This window comes from Rhinatrema bivittatum, chromosome 1 (assembly GCF_901001135.1).
Source record: "Rhinatrema bivittatum chromosome 1, aRhiBiv1.1, whole genome shotgun sequence".
In the NCBI taxonomy this organism is placed as follows: Eukaryota; Metazoa; Chordata; class Amphibia; order Gymnophiona; family Rhinatrematidae; genus Rhinatrema; species Rhinatrema bivittatum.
The window spans coordinates 824,750,521-824,772,018 of NC_042615.1; the positions used below are offsets into that span (position 1 = coordinate 824,750,521).

General features: G+C 46.1%; 1 protein-coding gene across 1 annotated transcript in view; it reads left to right on the forward strand.

Moving 5' to 3' along the window:
• The window catches only part of LOC115079084 (scavenger receptor cysteine-rich type 1 protein M130-like), a 257,001-nt gene that overhangs the window by 121,165 nt on the left and 114,338 nt on the right, over nt 1-21,498 (forward strand). Inside the window, exon 3 of the mRNA XM_029582122.1 lies at nt 6,752-7,072. Coding sequence (XP_029437982.1) covers nt 6,752-7,072 — 321 coding nt within the window. The remainder of the gene's footprint in view (nt 1-6,751; nt 7,073-21,498) is intronic.

A 21,498-nucleotide genomic window follows, 5' to 3' on the forward strand; every position in this document is an offset into this window, starting at 1 on the left:
CTACTCTCTGTTTCCTGTCTTTTAACCAGTTTGCAGTCCTTGAAAGGACATCACCACCTATCCCATGACTTTCTACTTTTCCTAGAAGCCTCTCTTGAGGAACTTTGTCAAATGCCTTCTGAAAATCCAAGTATACTATATCTACCGGTTCACCTTTATCCACATGTTTATTAACTCCTTCACATAAGTGAAGCAGATTTGTGAGGCAAGCCTTAGGTAAAGCCATGCAGATTTTGTTCCATTAAATCATATCTTTCTATATGTTCTGTGATTTTGATGTTTAGAACACTTTCCACTATTTTGCTGGCACTGAAGTCAGGCTAACTGGTCTGTAGTTTCCCGGATCACCCCTGCAGCCCTTTTTAAATATTGGGGTTACATTTGCTATCCTCCAGTCTTCAGGTACAATGGATGATTTTAATGATAAGTTACAAATTTTAACTAATAGGTCTGAAATTTCATTTTTTAGTTCCTTCAGAACTCTGGGGTGTATACCATCCGGTCCAGGTGATTTACTACTCTTCAGTTTGTCAATCAGGTCTACCATATTTTCTAGGTTCACCATGATTTGATTCAGTCCATTTGAATTATTACCCATGAAAACCTTCTCCATTACGGGTACCTCCCCAACATCCTCTTCAGTAAACACCGAAGCAAAGAAATCATTTAATCTTTCCATGATGGCCTTATCTTCTCTAAGTGCCCCTTTAACCCATCAATCATCTAACGGTCTAACTGACTCCCTCACAGGCTTTCTGCTTTGGATATATTTAAAAAAGTTTTTACTGTGAGTTTTTGCCTCTACAGCCAACTTCTTTTCAAATTCTCTCTTAGCCTGGCTTATCAATGTCTTACATTTAACTTGCCAACGTTTATGCTTTATCCTATTTTCTTCTGTTGGATCCTTCTTCCAATTTTTGAATGAAGATCTTTTGGCTAAAATAGCTTCTTTCACCTCTCCTTTTAACCATGCCGGTAATCGTTTTGTCTTCTTTCCACCTTTCTTAATGTGTGGAATACATCTGGACTGTGCTTCTAGAATGGTATTTTATAACAATGACCACAACTCTTTGACATATTTTTTACTTTTGTAGCTGCTCCTTTCAGTTTTTTTCTAACAATTTTTCTCATTTTATCAAAGTTTCCCTTTTGAAAGTTTAGCACGAGAGCCTTGGATTTGCACACTGTTCCTCTTCCAGTCATTAAATCAAATTTGATCATATTATGATCACTATTGCCAAGCAGCCCCACCACCGTTACCTCTCCCACCAATTTCTGTGCACCACTGAGAATTAGATCTAAAATTGTTCCCTCTCTCATCGGTTCCTGAACAAATTGCTCCATAAAGCTATCATTTATTCCATCCAGGAACGTTATCTCTCTAGCGTGAGCCGATGATACATTTACCTAGTCAATATTGGGCTAATTGAAGTCTCCCATTATTACTGCACTATCAATTTGGTTAGCTTCCCTAATTTCTCTTAGCATTTCACTGTCCGTCTCACCATCTTGACCAGGTGGACGGTAGTATACCCCTATCACTATAGTCTTCCCCGACACACAAGGGATTTCTACTCATAAAGATTCAATTTTGTATTTAGTCTCATGCAGGATGTTTATCCTGTTCGACTCTATGCCATCCCAGACATAAATCGCCAGGCCTCCTCCCGAGTGCTCCTCTCTGTCATTGCGATATAATTTGTACCCCGGTATAGCACTGTCCCATTGCATGAATTCTAAAGTTCGGACCTTCAAATTCTTTGCATTCCTTTGGCGTTTGATTTTTTAATTCACTGCATTAAAAGTGATTTAAGTGAGTAGCTACTTCTTTCATTGCACACATTTGATGTGATCAGATATTATTCATCTGATAAAATGGAATGACAGTAAATTATAGAGACGGGGTCACAGAAAGTTAAATCGGCAGGTAGGCGTTTTGGATGGTGGGTGATAAATATTGCACGAATGGGCAGACAAAATTCATCTTTCTGCCATAAGGTACGATCTTTACAAACAAAGCTATTCAGTAAGTGTTGGAATCCATACTTGGGTGAGCTTTATAGGGGGCATGTGGCAAGTTTTACTACCTCATGCTGGAGGCGTGTACACGAGCCAGTGGGAAGAATTTTGATGGCCTCGGGTGGCCCCTCCTTGCTAGGAATTCATAGCAGGGGGGTTGGGCAAGTTTGTCTGTCTTGCTAGGAAGCATGGCAGACTGTACCGGGGGTAGACACGGCTAGTGTCATTGGAGATCAGGTGACTCATGTATGCAATCCCAGTTAATTATATGTATAATAAAGCTGCAGCCTCTAAATCCACTTTTCGACTCTGTCTCAATTTATTAGTCTGTATGACAAATTATGACCGCGGGGGGGGGGGGGGGGGTCCAATAATTTTAGCAGGTGTTGATTTTATTGTGAGGGTTCATGGCAAGTGCACGAAAGCCCTCCTCTAATAGTGAGACTGCTGGATTTTGGCAGCACCTTCGACCCTGGCCAGGGTCGCATGCTCAGGCATTCTTCCTCCCTACCCCCTATTTTTCTCCTCTTGTGAAGCGTATGCGCCGTGCCATCAGCCAGTGCTTGGACGCATACTGAGTGTGTCACGTGCACGATTTAAGGAAGTGACTCGACACCCTCCCCCTCTTTCCTGGTCTGTGCATTCCCACCCACCCACCCTGCTTTATCTGGTGTGGTTGAATTAACCTATGTTTAAGATTTCACATTAAGTGTCAGATTTGCTTATTGTTATTGGTAGCAGTCAGTTAAATCATATTAATTAGATCATGTTTATCCTTTTATCATATTACATATTGTTGCAGCTTTAGGCATGTACATGAACTGGTGGGCATAATTTTGATGGCCTGGGGTGTCCCCCCTTGCTAGGAATTCACAGCAGGTGGGTTGGCAAGTTGGTCTGTCTTGCTAGGAAGCACAGCGAACTGCACTGGGGGTAGACATGGCTGGAGTCATTGAAGAACAGGTGGCTCATGTATGCAATCCCAGTTAATTATATTTATAATAAATCTGTGGCCTTTATGCCCACTGTCCATGTCAAATTGTTAGTCTGTATGACAAGTTATGACCTCTGGTGACCGGAGTGCAGGTGCCAATAATTATAGTGGGTGTTGATATTAGAGGGAATGGGGATGTGAGGCACTTCCCTGGATGGGATCCAGGGGGAGTGAAACTGCTTAGATCAATGGGTCCAAGATAATGAGGAGGGGTATGTGATGGAGTGTCGCTTAAATCTGTGGAGGTCCAGGCTAGATGCCTGGTCTTCCTTAATTCCCCTTGAGAGACCTTGAGAGAGAGAGCTCTGTGGGCAGGGCCCAACAGTGGAGGAATAAGAACTGGGAACCATGTGGGGATAGACCAGGCCTGTCCAAACACTGAGCTGTAATGAAGCTGTGAGTACTGAGGAAAGCAGTACTAAACTGAATGAGAGTACACTGTTCTGAAGTTAAGTCTACTAATGTGTGGTTGTTGAAGCTGCAAATAAATTGAATGTGCTTTTGAAAAGGCTGGAGTCAGATTAAGTGTTTGCCTCCAGGCCTGGGGATCGCCGCTGGAAATGGATGTCCATGGGTGGAGGTTTGGAGGAGACACTACTCACTTGTCCGTATCCCGCATAACAGGAGTAGAAAACATGAAGGCAATCTCAGCCAGTATATATTGAATTCCAGGAGTGGAGTCTGTCAGGGATGATGTTTGATCTCATTGCTGCATGGTGGGGCTTACAGTTCCTGGATCTGATGGCGATCAGCATGAATGTGAAGGTACATCAATATTTCAGTTGCAGGAGAAAATCATAGTGAGCAGGCATAAATGCCCTGATACAAGTTTCCCCCTCTGTCCAGTCCTGTATGTGTTTCCTCCTTAGCATATGATATTCAGTGTCCTTCAAAGGACAACAATGCATAACCTGATAATTTATTTTCCTCGAGGACAGTCAGGCTGGTCCAATTTCCCTGCCTGTGCTGCCTTGTTATGTGCTGTTAGTTTCATGGCTATTAGTCCTGTAAAGGCATATGAAGGGCATATCATTCACAGCCGAGGACCTTGGCGAGTATGAAAGGGATTGATTCCTTTTCCTTCATAGAGGCCATTGTTTTGGTTGTTGTTTGTGTCTATCATTTTCCTTGTTCTTCCATATTCCTCTAGAAGTATAGAAAAGAAAATAATACACTACATTGAAGGAAGGTGTGTATTCTCTGCAGCATGTCCATAGTTAGCTTTTACATTTACAGGTAGGCTTATGTCAGTAAGGAGATATATGAGGAGTTACATCAGCTGGTCTTTGGTATTTGTCTCCATCTGCTGGTTGGTGTGCATAAACCACTTGGGGATGGACCTGCCTGATTTTCCTACAGGAAAGGAAACTTTCAGGTAAGTAGTAATTTCATATTCCCCATTATGCCAGTATCTTTATTAGATACCTCACTCCAAAGCAGGTTGTCCATAAGCTTTTGCTCCCTCCTGTCAAAGTTTCCTACTTAACTGAAAAAGTTTTCAAAAATATATATAGTTTCAAAGCAACGAAGCAGGAACATCTATAATCTTCTCAAAAGAAAAAAGGGAGGTTAACTTTGGAATATATATATATATATATATATATATATATATATATATATATATATATATATGCTTTTCAAAATGTTGTGTTCGTGGACCCTTGGGCTGGTTGGGACAGAGGATGGAGTGCTGTAGAGGTCCACAGCAAGTGTCCCAACCAGGAGGCGGTTCGAAGACTCGAAGCAAGCTGAGATACTGGACTACGGTGGAGTCCTATGCGACCAAAGACTCGGTACCCAGAGGAAAGACGGACGGCTTTGGGCCCTGGTGATTGAAGAATCTTCACCCTGGAGGCCAGCACTCCCCCGGGAGGAGCCCATAGGAGTCCGGCCGCTGGGACTTTTGGAGATTCACCCTGGAAGCCGAAGTCCCCCCAGGAGGAGCCCGTAAGGACACGGCCGCTGGGACTTAGGCGACTCCCCATAGGTTGAAGATGGTCTGGATGCAGGCGCCTCCAGCAGGTCGTAGGTAATCCAAAAGCGGGTCCAGGAGTCTGAGTCCAAAGAGCGGTCCGTAGCCAGTCCAGGGGTCTATGTCCAGAGAGCGGTCCAAAGCCAATCCAGAGGTCGAAGTCCAGAGAGCGGTCCAAAGCCAATCCAGAGGTCGAAGTCCAGAGCGGTCCAAATCCAGTCCAGGGGTCAGAATCCTGATGAATCAATCCAGCAAGGAGGGAAGAACAGAAGCAGGATGAAGGGCAATCCAGGAACGCAGCAACAGCAGACTGGAGACCAGGAACCTTGTTGCAAGGTGCAGAGGAACCAGGAAGCAGGGCTGAAGTAGTCTGGGTGTCTGACGTCATCCAGGGATGGCCCAGAGGTTTTCCCGCGCTGGCCCCTTTAAATCCCCAGCCCCTGCGCACGCACGCACCTAGGGGGCGGGGCCAGCCGCGACGAGACGCCGGCGTCTCCCTCGAGGAGGGAGAGCCACGGCAGAGGCCTGAACAGGCCCCGACGAGTTCCTGGACGAGCGGACCAACCTCGGAGGAGGTAGGGGACCCGGGGTACGACCCGGGTTCGTAACACAAAATCTCTATCTTTTAAGATGACTAGTTTTTAAGTTTCAAAAAAATATAGTAAACATATATGAAAATGTATTCTGCACTGACCATTATTTTTACTTATAAAATATTGTGTGTGTGTGGCTGGGACGGGGAGCTTCAGGTGTGAGTGGTGAAGGTGTACGGTTGGGGAAGAGAGTAGAAATGTTAAGTAGAAGTAGAGAAGGTGGGAGTGTGTGTGTGTTTGCTTAGAGGGGTGTGTGTGTGTGTTGCTGGAAGGGTGTGTGTATGTTTGGCTGGAAGGGTGTGTGGCTGGGGTGTGTGTGTTGCTGGAAGGGTGTGTGTGTGTGTGTGGCTGGGAGGTGTGTGTGTGTGTGGCTGGCTGGAAGGGAGGTGTGTGTGTGTGTGTGGCTGGCTGGAAGGGTGGTGTGTGTGTGTGTTTGGCTGGAGGGAGGTTGTGTGTGGTGGGTCTATGTATGTGTGTGAGGGTAGGGTAGCTGGATGTGTAGGGGGATATGTGGCTTTGTGTGTAAGGGGTGTGTTGGTGACACATTCTCCCTCTCTATACTCTCCTCTCCCCTCCCTCATCCATTTCCTCTCTTGATTTCCTCCCTTACTGGCAGCTCTTCCTCTTCTAGGATTGGTGGGTCCTGGACTTTCTTCCCGCCTTGTTGCTCAGTTGCACTAACCTCTTGTTTTCATAATCTGCCAGGTCCTGGCCTCTCCACCATTCCCGCTTCTTTTCTTCTCCACTGGCTTCTGTTTAAATCTCCTTTTTGCTTCCCTGCCCGCTAGTCCTGCCTGTGATGTCAGCATTACAGACAGATGGACAGCAGACAAAACTGACAACATAGAAACATTTTTATTTCTTACATTGCACTAAAAATAACTTATAGACGGGGATACACAAGGGGTTGATAAGGTTACCAACTCACCCCTGGTCAAACAAAAAGTCTAAGCCGGGCCTGGTTTTACCCCAGTGCATGCAGGGAGTTGTAGTTCAGCTTCTTTCATTGATTTCCCTTAGATAATCAGAAATACGATGCTATATAAGGAATGAGGACAACCAGGACTGGCTCTGTTTGCTCAGTTGACCTGGGGTGAATTGGCAACTCTAGGTTCAGAGAACAGATAACAAATATTATCTACCCCTTCCCACTGCAATTTTGGTGTCTTTCAGATTTCGCTTTCAACACCAGGCTTGTGAGAGGAGAGACTCCCTGTGAAGGAAAGGTGGAGGTTTTTCAAGAAGATTCTTGGCAGATGGTCTGTTATGAAGGTCGAGGCACAGAGCTTGCTGTTGTGGTGTGTAAAGAGTTGGGATGTGGGTCTGCTGTTGACGTGATAAGAGGATCCCATCTCTGGAACATCTCAGGACGAGTACCGTGCAGGAGCTTTATCTGCCGGGGTTATGAGCACCGTCTATCCCAGTGCAGAGAAACAATGAGTCCCGGGCTTTACAGTGAAGATCCACAGCACTTATTTGGAGTCACATGTTCAGGTGTGTCATTAATACCTTGTACCGCATTATTTCTAGTCCAAGGAGTAGCTCAATTTAACACAGTTATTGTCTTTTTAATATTTATCTTTGCTCGCATTACTGCTATTCCTTTAAGTTTTCTTTCAGAGACGTAGCTAGAGGAAGGATATTTATGTTAGCATCCCAGCTCATACTGGGTCTGGAGTGGAGTTTGACACTTTGAATTGGGCCATAGCAACAGGGTAGGAGGCCTCGGGGGCTTGTGACTCCTGACATTTGGCTCAGGACTCCTTCCCTAGCATCAGGATCACATCTGAGTCAGCTCTTAAAGGTGCAGCAGTTAGAGGGTTAAAGCACTGCAATTACTGCCAGTCCATGATCCCCTGCACCTTTAAGAAGGCTAACTTGAAAAGGGAAACATCACTGTCCTTGGGTTACTCCTATAAACATTTGAGGCTATCAGTCTTTTTCTTTCCTCCATCCTCACTGCATGAGAAATGCCTGACCTTGTTGGAAACCTGTTTACATAATTGTTCTATAACAAAGAAATTAGCACTTTGAATAAAATATCTGCCATAATCACAGAGGGACAGTGTGATACAGGGCAAGGAGAGATTGAACAGAGAAACAATACTGAGCATTGCCAGAAATGAAAGGGTTTTGTAGCTACTCACAAGGGATGTGGTAAGGGATAAGGGTGGGCTGTGGGGCTAGCACAGTGAACCCCAGGTTAACCTTACACCTCCGCAGAGTTTCAGATCTGGCTTTGTCCCTGCTTTGAGTACAGGTTGGGTTGGAAAAGTCAGAGTCACAGATGAATTGACTGCCTGACTGCTTTGGTAGTTGCATGCCAGTCTGTTAAGTCTTTTGGCTTCACTTTTTGAAAGTCTCTTGCTGTTTTAATCTGCTTTGCCTTTTAAAATGTATTCTCTTTCAGTCCTCGTTGCTTTGGCTTTGCAGAATCTGCTGCTATGAAACTGAATTTTAGTTTGTATTCTCTTATCCCCACATTCTCTTATATTCACTTCCCTTAATTTGGGGAGGGCAGGCTTTCCTTTCCGGTAAGATTTCTCTATTACATAAAGTAGAGTCCATGCATGATTAATCTCTTGTTATGCGTGCTGTCCACAGCCCCCTCAGCTTTTTACAGGGATTCCAGCCTCTGGTTCTTCCTCGCTGGTGGTGCTGGGCTGCCAGCTCCATCCTCGGGCCTCCCCCCAGTGCCTCCGGCCCTGCCACAGTCTCCAGCATTCCCAGTCCTGATGCCACCGCTCATTGGGCCTCTCCATGTGGCCTACAGAGAGACAGCACCGCTCGCACTACGCCCCTCCCTAGGTGCTCGCGCGCATCGCTGATCCTTAAGTAGGGACCGCAGCAGAACCTAGCCGCGGCACCGGATGATGACGTCAAACTCTTCATAGTATTTAAGCTCAGGCTCTGCTCCCTAGTGTTGTCTTAGCAACAGGTCTCCTTGCTGGTCGAGTACTCGTTGCTACTTAGAGATTTGTCTCTTCTGTACGTTCCTGCTTCTTGTTGCCCCTGGTTCCTGTTTCCTCGTTCCTGCCTTGCTTATGTTTCGGATTGACTACACGGACTTTGACTCTTCTTCATCTGACTACGCTATAGCCTATCTCTAGACCCAGACCTCTGCTTCGCCTGACTATGTGAAATGTTTGATAGAAGTATTGTGGTTCACCACTAGCAGAATTAAAAGTTATTACCAGGGGATCCTGCTTGGATGAAAATACTATACTTAAATCCTCCCTTCTACCCTTCATGCCTTATAGACGAAAAGTTTATTATTTGAAGAGATGTGTTTTCTTTTTTACTCCAGAACTTTATTGACCAATAATTAATGCAGCACAGCATGCACTTAGAATAAAACCAGACAATTTGTAGTAAAAAAAAATATTTTCTTTATTTCAGATAAAGAAAGATATCAATATTAAAATCTCTAAATGATTCTAAGAAACATTTTATGTTCAAACCTTAATTTTATCAGACTAAACCCTACAGTCAATGTGAAAACCATTAATAGGGTGACAGGAAAATTAAAATTAAATAAATATCCACTAAGGACATTATTTTTTAATTAATGCATTTCTAATACATATGCCAATTTAGAAACAATAGCAATTAACGAGTTCTCATATGCTTGAATAAAATAATATCTTTACTATATATCTGAAGCGATCCCACTCTTTGTCTCTCTCGGCTTTCCACATGTAAGAAAAAACCAAAAAGTCCCAGTCTTTTCCTTCTTTGTCTGCTTCCCATTTTATAACTCTAAAATCCTCTGATCTAAGGCAACTGTATTATGTCTGTCAATACATCAATCTTTAGCCTTTGAAGAAAATAATTTGACACCTTGATGAGGTTCAAATAATTTAATTAATATCAGGATATGGAAAAATATAGTTTTCCTGCCCGATTAAAGCTTTGCCTTTTTCTTTCTTTTATGCAATGCCAAGCTCTACCAGATGAAAAAAACACTGTCTGTTTTTTTCTTTCTTCTAAGTTCAGCGATAAGAGAATACGTATTCCTTCCAACCCTAGGATACATGCCTGAGCAATCAAATGGTTGAGGCTGCCCAAGGCCATAAAATTCAAAACTTTAAACATTCCTTTCCCACTATAAATAAGTAATTAGCTATAAACAGCTCTTCTCAAGGTCTATAAAGGGGGAGCTGAAATGTATCCAGCAGGGGCTTTGACTAATGCTATAGTTTTTAAAGGAGAAAAGGCATATGGGTATTAATGCATATTATGGCCTATTGATTACTGACTACACTGAATATTGGTAATTATCAATAAAACACAAAATAATAAAATATTTCCTGACAACTATTCTACAGCTTATCTCCAGACCTGCTTTGTCCAACTATGTCTCGCCTATCTCCAGACCCAGACCTTTGCTTCGTCCGACTATACTATTGACTATCTCCATGATCAGACCTCAGCTTTGCTTGAATACGATACTGACTATCTCTGTGATCAGACCTCAGCTTTGCTTGCCACTACCTCTGGATCGCTTCCAGCCCTGACTCAAGCCTGCTCTTGGATGCCTCTTCTGCCTACTCCCTGAAAGTGGATTCCTCAGGCTTAGGCCTACCTTTGCTCAAGCACCCTCTGTCTGCTTCTGTTCTATTGGCGCCCGAGTTTCCAGGACCTTATCCAGTCTGGAGTAAGACTGTAGCATCCTTCGCCTGCTGTCTCTGGGCTGAACTAACCATTCCTGCAACTATATACAGAGGGCCACCTTATTCCTGCTGGCCCTGGCACCCAAAGGCTCAACCCGTGGGAAATGAGGGCTGGTATAGGTGAAGCTCCAGCGGCCTCTGCCTATCAGCCTACTTCACCTGCCGACGGTGGGGATCCATATCTCCTCACCTATGGGTTGCATCAACCCCACCTCAGCCCAAAGGTCCACCTCTGGTGCAACATCTCTGCTCTCTGGAAGACAATTAGAACTCCTGTTTCTGCTGAGTTTTAAAGAATAAATGCAGCAGAATTTTAGGTTAATTACTTGCTCAAAATCATTTTTCAGTGATAATACCAAAAATAAAATAAAAAGAAGGAATCCATCGATATGTCTGGCTCCATAAAGGATGGAATCAGTGACTTCAAGGACTGTGTATGTGGCTACAAGATGTCCATCATTGATGGCCAAGATATCTGCTATAAGATCATGGGATCTGATGATGAATCAGCTAATTGCTATGATTCTGATCAGATGTCTCCTAGATCTCAGTGAAACTGGTATTGGAAAATGGAGGTGATCCACAAGTCAGTACACTTTTCCTATCGTCTTTGGGCTCTCTCCATGCCAAGCTGAGCAGGAGCTCCTTGGGCAGGGTCCCCCTAACTGCAGAGCCAGACCTGAGATCTGCCACATTTCAGGCACTAAGTAAGCTGTGGAAGCATTGAGTGCAGGAGCCTGCACACTCTTCAGTGCATTATGGGCCTCTTTCCCCTCTCACTAGGGCTCGTCAGTGCTGAAGAAGACACACATCTCAGCTCAGTGGAACCTGTATCATCAGCACTGATGAAGCACCAGACTTCAATTCATTAGTACAAGGAGCCGTCAACATATTAGCCCCTTTGTTGGTGTCGGTGCATTGGTCCTTGGCACTATTGACACATCAGTACCCAGCACCATTTGACACTCTGTCACTGATGCCATTGAAGCAGTTCATGCAGAATTATGGAGCACAGTCACTGTAGATGCAGGGTATGACTTAGGTTCTGGGGTCCCGGAAGAGATGCTTCACAGCTGCTATCCTCCATGTTAATTTACTTTACTTTTATTAACATTTATTAATCACCTATAGCTGAGGCACTAGGCGATATACAAATTGAACTTTTCACAGATCAAAAAGATAAAATACAGTGTCTCTATCTCACCTTATTTTTCTGGATCCCAGACTTTCCAGGAGCCCTTCAATGTTGCCTGCCTGAAGCAGTCTGATGGTGTTCATCCCATTACACTAGGAGTCTCCAAATTCTACCTGCTCCATTTTGTCTCTGGTCTCCATGCAATCCTCAATACTTAAGGGGCTGCTTTCTGGAATCTAGTAAGTGTCTCTCAAATGAATTACTGGTTTCAGAAGAGGATATCTCTTCTCCCATCTTTAGGCCAAAGAATACAGCAGTCTATGGACTATGGAGCTGAACTGGTGATGACTTTCTTTACCTCACTAGTGGCCTGTGACATGGAAGGCACCCTTCATTCTTGTTTAGGATGTTGGATTTGTTTCCTCTAGGAGGAATCACTCTCACCTGTAAGCCTTGGGAATTCCCATCAGGTATTCCAATGGTGGAGAATAGTCTGTCGCTGTCAGGCAGGTCTTCTCTCTCTGAAGAGGAGTTCAGCCAGCTTCCTGAGGATGCTTTTATTTTTTTCGAGGTTTTATGTACAGTCATTCCAAGTGAGAATCATTAGATCACAATGCAAACATTCACAACTGAAGTATGGTTCACAGGTAATAAGTGTAGGAAATGGAAAAGTTTCTTCACACAATCGATTTCATAACTATGATTTACGAGGGCATCATTCTATTAGAGTTTGTTGTTTAGATATTATGTATTTGAGAAACTGGACAATTTAGATATTATGTATTTGAGAAACTGGACAATTTATTTTATCATGAGATTATCATGAGATAATCATGAGATTTTATCATGAGATTATCAGACAGTTTATGTTATGTTATATGCATTTTGAAAGAGCCATGTTTTCAGGTCCTGTTTGGATTTCTTTTTGTCTGTTATAGTTCTTAAGTCTTCAGGCATAGAACTCCATACTTCAGGACCCACTATAAACAGCACTCTTTCTCTTGTTTGCGACAAGTGAGAGGTTTGTAATGTTCAGAGTGAGAGGAGACTTTTATTTTGTGATCTCAGAATTCATTGAAGTTTGTGCTGTTTAAGTGACACCCGAAGCAGATCATTGATATTTAGGTTAATGTTATTGAATATTATCGTTAATGCTTTATATTGGATTCTTGATTGAATTGGTAGCCAGTGTAGTGCCTTCAATGTAGGAGTGATGTGTTCATATTTTCTGGCGCCAGATAATAGTCTTGTTGCTGAATTTTGGATAAGTTGAATAGGTTTTATGTGACATGCAGGAAGACCTAGGAGCAATGAATTGCAGTAGTCAAGGTTCTAGAATATTAGTGTTTGTAAAACAGTTCTGAAGTCTGTAGCAATTAGTAATAGGGATGTGAATCATGTGCCCGATCATCTTAACGATCAAATTCATCTGGCAGGAGAAGAAAATCGTGATTGGCATGATGTTTTCAGTAAAAAATTGGTTTTTCCGATTAGTGCGCACTAACGGGAGATAGTGCGCACTAACAGAAAATGATATAATTTGTCACTTTTCAGGTCAGGAAGATAACACCCCCAGTAACTGGGATAGGGCACTGCATGCAGGAAGATCACAACACTCCCGGTATCAGGGATAGGGCACTGCAAGGCAGAAGATCACAGCTCTCGATCCTGCACAGGGCAGTGCAGAGAGGAAGATCACAAAACTCCCGGTATCAGGGATAGGGCACTGTGTGCAGGAAGACCACAACACTCCCGGTATCAGGGATACGGCACTGCATGCAGGAAGATCACAACACTCCTGTAACTGGGATAGGGCACTGCATGCAGGAAGATCACAACACTCCCGGGAACCGGGATAGGGCACTGTGTGCAGTAAGATCACAACACCCCCAGTAACCGGGATAGGGCACTGTGTGCAGGAAGATCACAATACCCCCCAGTAACCGGGATAGGGCCCGTCTTGAGCGTCCTGCTCCCGGAAGCCCGGCTCCGCCTACTCTGATGACCTCACGCCCAGCTTCCAAAATAACTGGCGCCCAGCCGTTACTCATGCGCCTTGCAACGAGGTTCCCAGCTGTTTAGTTGTTGCCAGTTGCGCTTCCTGATCGTCTCTCTGCATTCTGCTGACTCCGGTTTGCTTCTGACTACGCTTCTGCCTGCTGCTCGCCAAGACTCCGGTTTGCCTCTGACTACGCTTCTGCCTGCTGCCCGCCTAGACCCTGGCTTGCCTCTTACTACTCCCCAGCCTGCCAGCCCTTTAACCAGGCCACCCGGGTCGCAATCCATTTCGGGCCTTTCTTCAGTGACTCTCTGACTTTCCTGGTAGGCTTCCGGGCTGTTACTGGACTTATATCTCTACTCCTCACTGCAGCTCCTAAGTCCCAAGGGTTTGGGCCCCTACGGGCTCCTCCCGGGGGGGGTCCCGGGCTCCGGGTGAAACCTAGCCTGCTACTGTCTCCGCCTCCCGGCCTGCCCAGCCATTGGTAGGCCGGCCCAAGGGTCCACCTTTTACCTTCCGACCTGCCTAAACTGGAACAGTTTGCAAGGCCATGGACTCGGCGGAGAATCCAGGGCTCCAGGCCATCCCGGGGATGGCACAACGCATCCAACAGCAACAACAGTGCATTGATACCTTGGCCGCCACTGTAGAGCAACTGCTCGGCCGCTTGGACACCGCTCCCTCTGTCCCGCCTCCAGTTCAGCCTCCTGCCTCAGTATCCAGCCCGGTCTCGACAACCCAATTACCTGCCCCAATACGTTATGCAGGGGACATCAAGACATGTCGAGGCTTCTTGAACCAGTGCTATGTACGCTTCACCCTTCTGCCTGCGCATTTCCCTTCAGATGCATTCAAAGTGGCCTACATATTCTCCTTGCTGGATGGCAGGGCACTGGACTGGGCTTCGCCCATGTGGGAGTGTGAGGATCCCTTGTTGCAGAACCTTCAAGAATTTGTACTGAACTTCCGCCTTGCCTTTGACGATCCCGCATGTCAGACCACGGCCACCTCGGAGCTCTTGCACCTCAGGCAGGGGACTCGCTCCGTGGCCGATTATACAATAGACTTTCGAACATTAGCCATGGAGGTTGGCTGGCGGGATGATTGCCTGAGGGGGATCTTTTTGGAGGGCCTAGCTAGCCGTATCAAGGACGAGCTCGCAGGCCGAGATCTCCCGGATGACCTCAATGACCTGATTGATATTTCTGGGAGGGTGGATCGTCGTCTACAGAAGAGAGATAAGGAGAATCGCTCCGTTCGCAGAACACCACCACCAACTCCTAGTTCCGCACGGCTTCCAAGTCCCAGGGTACCATCTGCTTCCGCCATTCCCAAAGAACCCATGCAGCTGGGGAGGTCTCCCCTGACCCCTGAGGAGAGAAAGAGACGCCACTCCTTGGGTCTGTGCCTCTACTGTGGGGGCAAGGGTCATTTTCTCGCCAATTGCTCCGAACGTCCGGGAAACGACCGAGCCTAGGTCATCATGAGGAGCTACTCCTAGGCTTTGCAGGCTCAGCTCCTCATTGCATCCTTCCAGTGACTCTCAAATATCCTGGTGGGGAACTTCAGACTTGTGCCTTTATAGACTCTGGGGCAGAGGGCAACTTCATCATCGCCGACCTGGTTGACCCACTTCTACTTCCCACGCAACCCCAGCTTCCACCGCTGCACATTTATTCCATCCGTGGCACCTTGCTCCCAGGGACTGTTACCCGCTGCACAGGTCCTCTGACCCTCCAGACCAGACTGCTTCACTCTGAGGAGATCTCTCTCCTAATCCTCGAACGGGCTGTGCACCCCCTGGTCCTGGATCTGCCCTGGTTACGGCGCCATTCACCAGTCATCCAGTGGGATACCTTCCAGCTCACCCAATGGAGTCCCCACTGCTTCACTCATTGCCTACAGGTTCCTCGTCCCAGGAGGCCAATACAACTCTGTTCCTCGCTCCTCCTGCCAGAACCATACCAGGCCTTTGCTAACATCTTCTCCATAGAAATGTCAGAGATTCTTCCGCAGCACTGGCCATTCAATTGCCCTATTGATCTACTACCGGGCTCCACGCCTCCTCGAGGCCGAGTGTATCCGCTGTCCTTACCGGAAACCGCAGCCATGTCTCAATATGTTACCGAGAACATGGCCAAAGGCTTCATTCGACCGTCTCGTTCCCCCGCAGGAGCGGGCTTCTTCTTTGTGGCTAAGAAGGATGGCTCACTCCGCCCCTGTATCGACTATTGTGGTTTGAATGCCATAACTAAGCATGATCGCTACCCTCTGCCTCTGATCCCTGAGCTACTGGACCGCCTTCAGGGGGCATGCATTTTCACCAAACTAGATCTCCGAGGGGCCTACAATCTCGTCCATATCCAGCCTGGGGATGAATGGAAGACGGCCTTTAACACCAGGGATGGGCATTACGAGTATCTGGTAATGCCCTTCGGACTCTGCAATGCGCCGGCCGTCTTCCAAAACCTCATGAACGAGGTCCTACGTGAAATGCTACATTCCCACGTGATAGTGTACTTGAATGATGTACTCATCTTCTCCAAGGATCTGGAGTCTCATTGCCAACACGTCCGACAAGTTCTGCAAGCTCCCCAAGATAACCACCTCTATGCCAAACTAGCAAAATGCATCTTCGAAGCCGAGTCACTGCCCTTCTTATGATACATTATCTCCTCCACTGGCTTTAGGATGGACCCTGAGAAAGTCTCAGCCATAATCAAGTGGCCCCAGCCTCTGGGCCTCAAAGCCCTCCAAAGGTTTCTAGGGTTCACCAACTTTTATAGACATTTTATTCCTCGCTACTCTCACCGAGTCGCTCCCCTCACCGCCTTAACCTGTAAGGGAGCTGACCCCAGGAACTGGCCTGACGCCGCCTTGAAGGCATTCTCGGACCTAAAAGAGGCGTTCGTGGCAGATACTTGCCTTCGTCACCCTGATCCAACTAAACCCTTCATCGTGGAGGTCGACGCCTCCAGTGTGGCCGTAGGGGCAGTCCTCAGCCAACACTTCTCCGCTGGACATCTACTGCCCTGCTCCTACTTCTCCAAGAAATTCTCCCCGGCTGAGGAGAATTATTCGATTGGAGACAAGGAACTCCTGGCAATCAAGCTTGCCTTGGAGGAGTGGAGGCAGTGGCTCGAGGGTGCAAGATACCCCATTACCGTATTCACAGATCACAAGAACCTGGAATTTCTGTCCCAAGCTCAATGATTGAACCCCCGCCAAGCCCGATGGTCCATGTTCTTCAGCCGATTTGATTTTACCGTTCAGTATTGCCCGGTAGTGAAGAACCTACGGGCGAACGCCCTATCCAGGACCTCCATGGCAGAGGAAGAGATGGATCCTCCTCAGTACATCCTGGATCCTGGTAAGGTTCTCCACTCTGCATTAACGGTCCTTTCCCAAGATAGGACCGTAGTTCCCCGGTGAGATTGGCTAAAAGTCCTACGTTGCGCCCATGACTCCCTCACGGGAGGACATTCTGGACGAGAACGGACCTTGGAGCTCCTCAACCGGTTCTACTGGTGGCCTAGTTTGCGACAGGAAGTACGTACCTATGTGAGTTCATGCCCCACATGTGCTCAACAAAAACCCAGTCTGGGTCCTACCTGTGGCCTGTTGCAGCCGCTCCCGGTGCCTCCAGAACCGTGGACCCACTTGGCCACGGACTTTATGGTCGACCTGCCCTTGTCCCAGGGGAAGACAGTCATTTGGGTCACGGTCGACCGTTTCTCGAAGATGGCACATTTCGTCCCATTACCCAAGCTACCATCAGCACCGGAATTGGCTCTCTTGTTTGCCCAACATATTTTTCGAATCCATGGACTTCCCGTGGACATTGTTTCGGATCTTGGGCCCCAATTCACCGCACGATACTGGAGGGCCCTTTGCAAGTGCTTCAAGGTACAACTCAGTTTTTCCACCGCGTTTCACCCCCAAAGTAATGGTCAGTCTGAGAGGATGAACCGCTCTCTAAAGACCTTTCTACGGGCTTTCATTAATGAAAGACAGGATAATTGGACTGAGCTTCTGCCATGGGCTGAGTTCGCCTACAACAATCTGGTTCATGCTGCCACTGGACTCTCTCCCTTCCAGCTGTTTATGGGAAGCAACTTAGGCCTCCACTTCCCAGTCATATGTCCAGTGTCTCCCTGGCTGCCCAGATGACGGCACAACAACTACAGACTCTCTGGCAAACTACTCAGGGCAAGCTAAACCTCGCAGCTGCCGCTGCCAAACGCACAGCTGACCGCCACCGACGCCCGGCACCCATGTACTTGCCAGGAGACCGGGTATGGTTGAGTACGAAGAATATTCATCTTCGGCTTCCCTCAAGACGCTTCGCCCCCAGATTCTGTGGTCCCTTCCGGATTGCTGAGCGAGTAGGTCTCGTGTCCTACTGATTGAGGTTGCCATCCTCACTACGGATCCATGACGTCTTCTACGTCTCGCTGTTGAAACCTCTGGTCGTCTCCCGTTATCATCGCAAGCCACCGGATCCTTCGACTACCCCTGTCACCGAGGAGCCCACGTTCCAAGTATGCGAGGTACTCTACGTACGATTCCACAATCACAGATGGGAGTATCTCCTCGCCTGGGAGGGTTGCGGTGCCGAGGATAACACTTGGGAACCCAGCCGGAACATCCTGGACAAGTCCCTTCTCCGCCAATTTCATCTGGAGCATCCGGATAAACCTGGCCCACTTAAGAGGGGCCGTAAAGGGGGGAGTACTGTTGCGGTCCCGACCGCTTCCCCTCTGATCGGGCTCAGAACTGCCTACCTCCACGCCGGCACCTGCAGGTTCCCGCATGGTCCAGGTGCCGGAGCTCTCCCTGCTCGCCCAACTTCCACATGGCAGACGCCATTGCTGACTCGTCCTTCATCGGCCTCGTGCGCGCGCAAGGACGCCCGTCTTGAGCGTCCTGATTCCGGAAGCCCGGCTCCGCCTACTCTGATGACCTTACGCCCAGCTCCCAATATAACCGGCGCCCAGCCGTTACTCAAGCGCCTTGCAATGAGGTTCCCAACTGTTTAGTTGGTGCCAGTTGCGCTTCCTGATCATCTCTCTGCATTCTGCTGACTCCGGTTTGCTTCTGACTACACTTGTGCCTGCTGCCCGCCAAGACTCCGGTTTGCCTCTGACTACGCTTCTGCCTGCTGCCCGCCAAGATCCGGTTTGCCTCTGACTACGCTTCTGCCTGCTGCTCGCCAAGACTCCGGTTTGCCTCTGACTACGTCTCTGCCTGCTGCCCGCCTAGACCCCGGCTTGCCTCTTACTACTCCCCAGCCTGCCAGCCCTTTAACCAGGCCACCTGGGTCGCAATCCATTTCGGGCCTTTCTTCAGTGACTCTCTGACTTTCCTGGTAGGCTTCCGGGCTGTTACTGGACTTATATCTCTACTCCTCACTGCAGCTCCTATGTCCCAAGGGTTCGGGCCCCTACAGGCTCCACCTGGGGGGGTCCCGGGCTCCGGGTGAAACCTAGCCTGCTACTGTCTCCGCCTCCTGGCCTGCCCAGCCATTGGTAGGCCGGCCCAAGGGTCTACTTTTTACTTTCCGACCTGCCTAAACCGGAACAGTGAGTATAATAATTCCAGGACCACCTTTCTAAAATGCACAGGGATTGGCAAATTCAAAACATGCACTAGCATTTCACGTGCCAGTGCCTGGTAACAAAAATGATAAACAAACAAGTTCTAGTCACATTGACTGATCACATTACTTTTTTTTTCAAGCTACCAACCGTTTCCATTTCCCATCCCCCGTATATTAAACCATCACTTCAGTGGGAACCTTGGTAACATCAAAAAATAAGAGGGCAGCCAATAGGAATACATATTCATTCCTAAACTGACCTGAAAATTGCGCACTAACCAAAAAAATAATTTTTCATGATAAATCAGGGGAATTTCTATTGTATTGCACTCTTTACCGATTAATGACGATTTATAAAATATCGGACGATAATTTAAATAGTTAAAAAACGATTCACATCCCTAGTTAGTAATGGTTTCAAGTGGCTTAGTATCCGCAACCTGTTTTAACACGATTTAATCAATTTACTATTTCCTTTCATTGATAAGTTTTCATCGAGTTGTACCCCTAAGTCTCTTACTTGCGTCGATGGATTAATTTAGCAATTTCCAAAATCTACAGCAGGTGGTATTGATTTTGGGAGGTTTTGGCTCAGCCAAATGATTTCTGTTTTGTTTTCATTTTTAATGTAAGTTTAAGTTGAGATAGCATTTTTTTATCGTTGTCATATATTTTGCAATTATAGATGTGGTGTTTTCTATAGATTTTGTTAGTGGTATATAGAATTGTAGGTCATCCGCATAACGGAAGAAGTTTATTCCAAGGTCTAAGAGTAGTTTGCATTATTGTAGCGTGTAGCTGATAGAGCTGATCCTTGAGGAACACTATTGCTACATTGACAGGTGTCAGATATCTGTTCATCAAATTTTGCTTGATATTTTCTCTTGTCTAGGAAAATGTGAACCATTTTAATACTTCTCCATCTATCCCAATGTTTTTCATCTGTCAGCATAGCAGTTTCTGGTCTTTGGTGTTGAATGTTGCTGTAAGATAAATGAGTACTAGGCAGTATGATTTGCCAGAGTCAAATCCACCTTGTATCTGGTCAGTTAATGATAGTAGTAGGGTTTCTGTTGCATGATTTTTCCTGAATCTGAATTGATTTGGATAATCTCATGATCATCTAAGTTCTTCTCAAGTTGGGTAAGTACTTTTTTTGAGTATTTCGGCTAGAAACGATAGGTTTGATATCTGTCAATAGTTATCCCAATCATCAACTCTCCCATCATTACATTTTAAGAATGGTTTGATGACTGCTTGCTTTAATACTTTAGGTATCAGGCCTTTTGTTAGTGATAGACCCGCTAAGTTTGTGATTGTTGGTGTAATTACTTGGTTTACTTGTTTCAGGGAGTTGGCTGGTATCAGGTCTTTTGGATGCATGAAAGGTTTTAATTTGTTGATTATTTTACTTATCTCCAGTTTTGAAACTATTTCAAATGATGTCCAAGTATTTTTGTATTGTGTTTCTTCCATTATAATTATTGTATCATCAGTTCTCTTATACGGATAGGTAATGTTGAGTTGTTTTTTCAGTTTATTGGTTTTCTCTTTTAAAGTGGCTGCATATTCGTTTTTGGTTTGATGCACCACCAAAATTTCCCCTTCTAAGATGACAGAAGCCTCTGCTCCAATTTCCATTCTCTTCATCAGGGTCATGGATTAGGGTCCCTTCACCTTTTGGTTCAAAAGAAGGTTCTATGGACATCTCTTCAGACTCCTTACCCAACTTTCTAGCACATTCATCTCCACCAGAAGAACTTTCATGCTCCAGATTACTGGATAAACTGGGAAGGTAATTGGAATCAATAACCATAGGGACAAGTATCCTTGGCCAAAATCTTCAGTCTACTCCAAATTCTGGAAACTTCATCCATACCAACAGCAATCTCAGTTCATTAAGATCTGCAGGATCTATAAACAAGAGAGTGAGATAGTTCTGCCTCCTGCCCCCAGTAGCCAGGATATTAGACCCTAAATACAGAGTTAAAAAAAACTTCTGATTTTGGCATGGTCAAACCATCACAGCAGTCTGTGGTAGTGGAGATGGCATTGAAACAGGCCAAAAAGAACATAATTTTATCCTATGTACCCTGCCCACCCACCCACATGCAACCATACATGGGGAAGGATCCTAGGCTGTTGGAGAATTTTGGGAAGAAGGTTTGCCAGAGCTTGATGGTCAATGTCCACATCATGATTCATCAGCTTTATATGGTGCAATTCTTACATGAATCCACCCTCAAATTGAAGCCCCTGGTTGAATCTCTGGATAGGGAACAGGAAGACTATTACATAGTAACATTTTAACATAATATTATTAGCAGAAAAAGACCAAATGGTCCACCTAGTCTGACCAGCAAGTTTCTTATGGTAGTAACTGCCAGTCCATGCAGGTTTCCACGTTTCTGTTAAGGGTAGTAACTGTACTGGTTACCCTCAAGCCTTCTATTAAGGGTAGTAGTATTTATAATCAAAACCAAGCAACTGTCTAACCCATAACAAATTACAGCT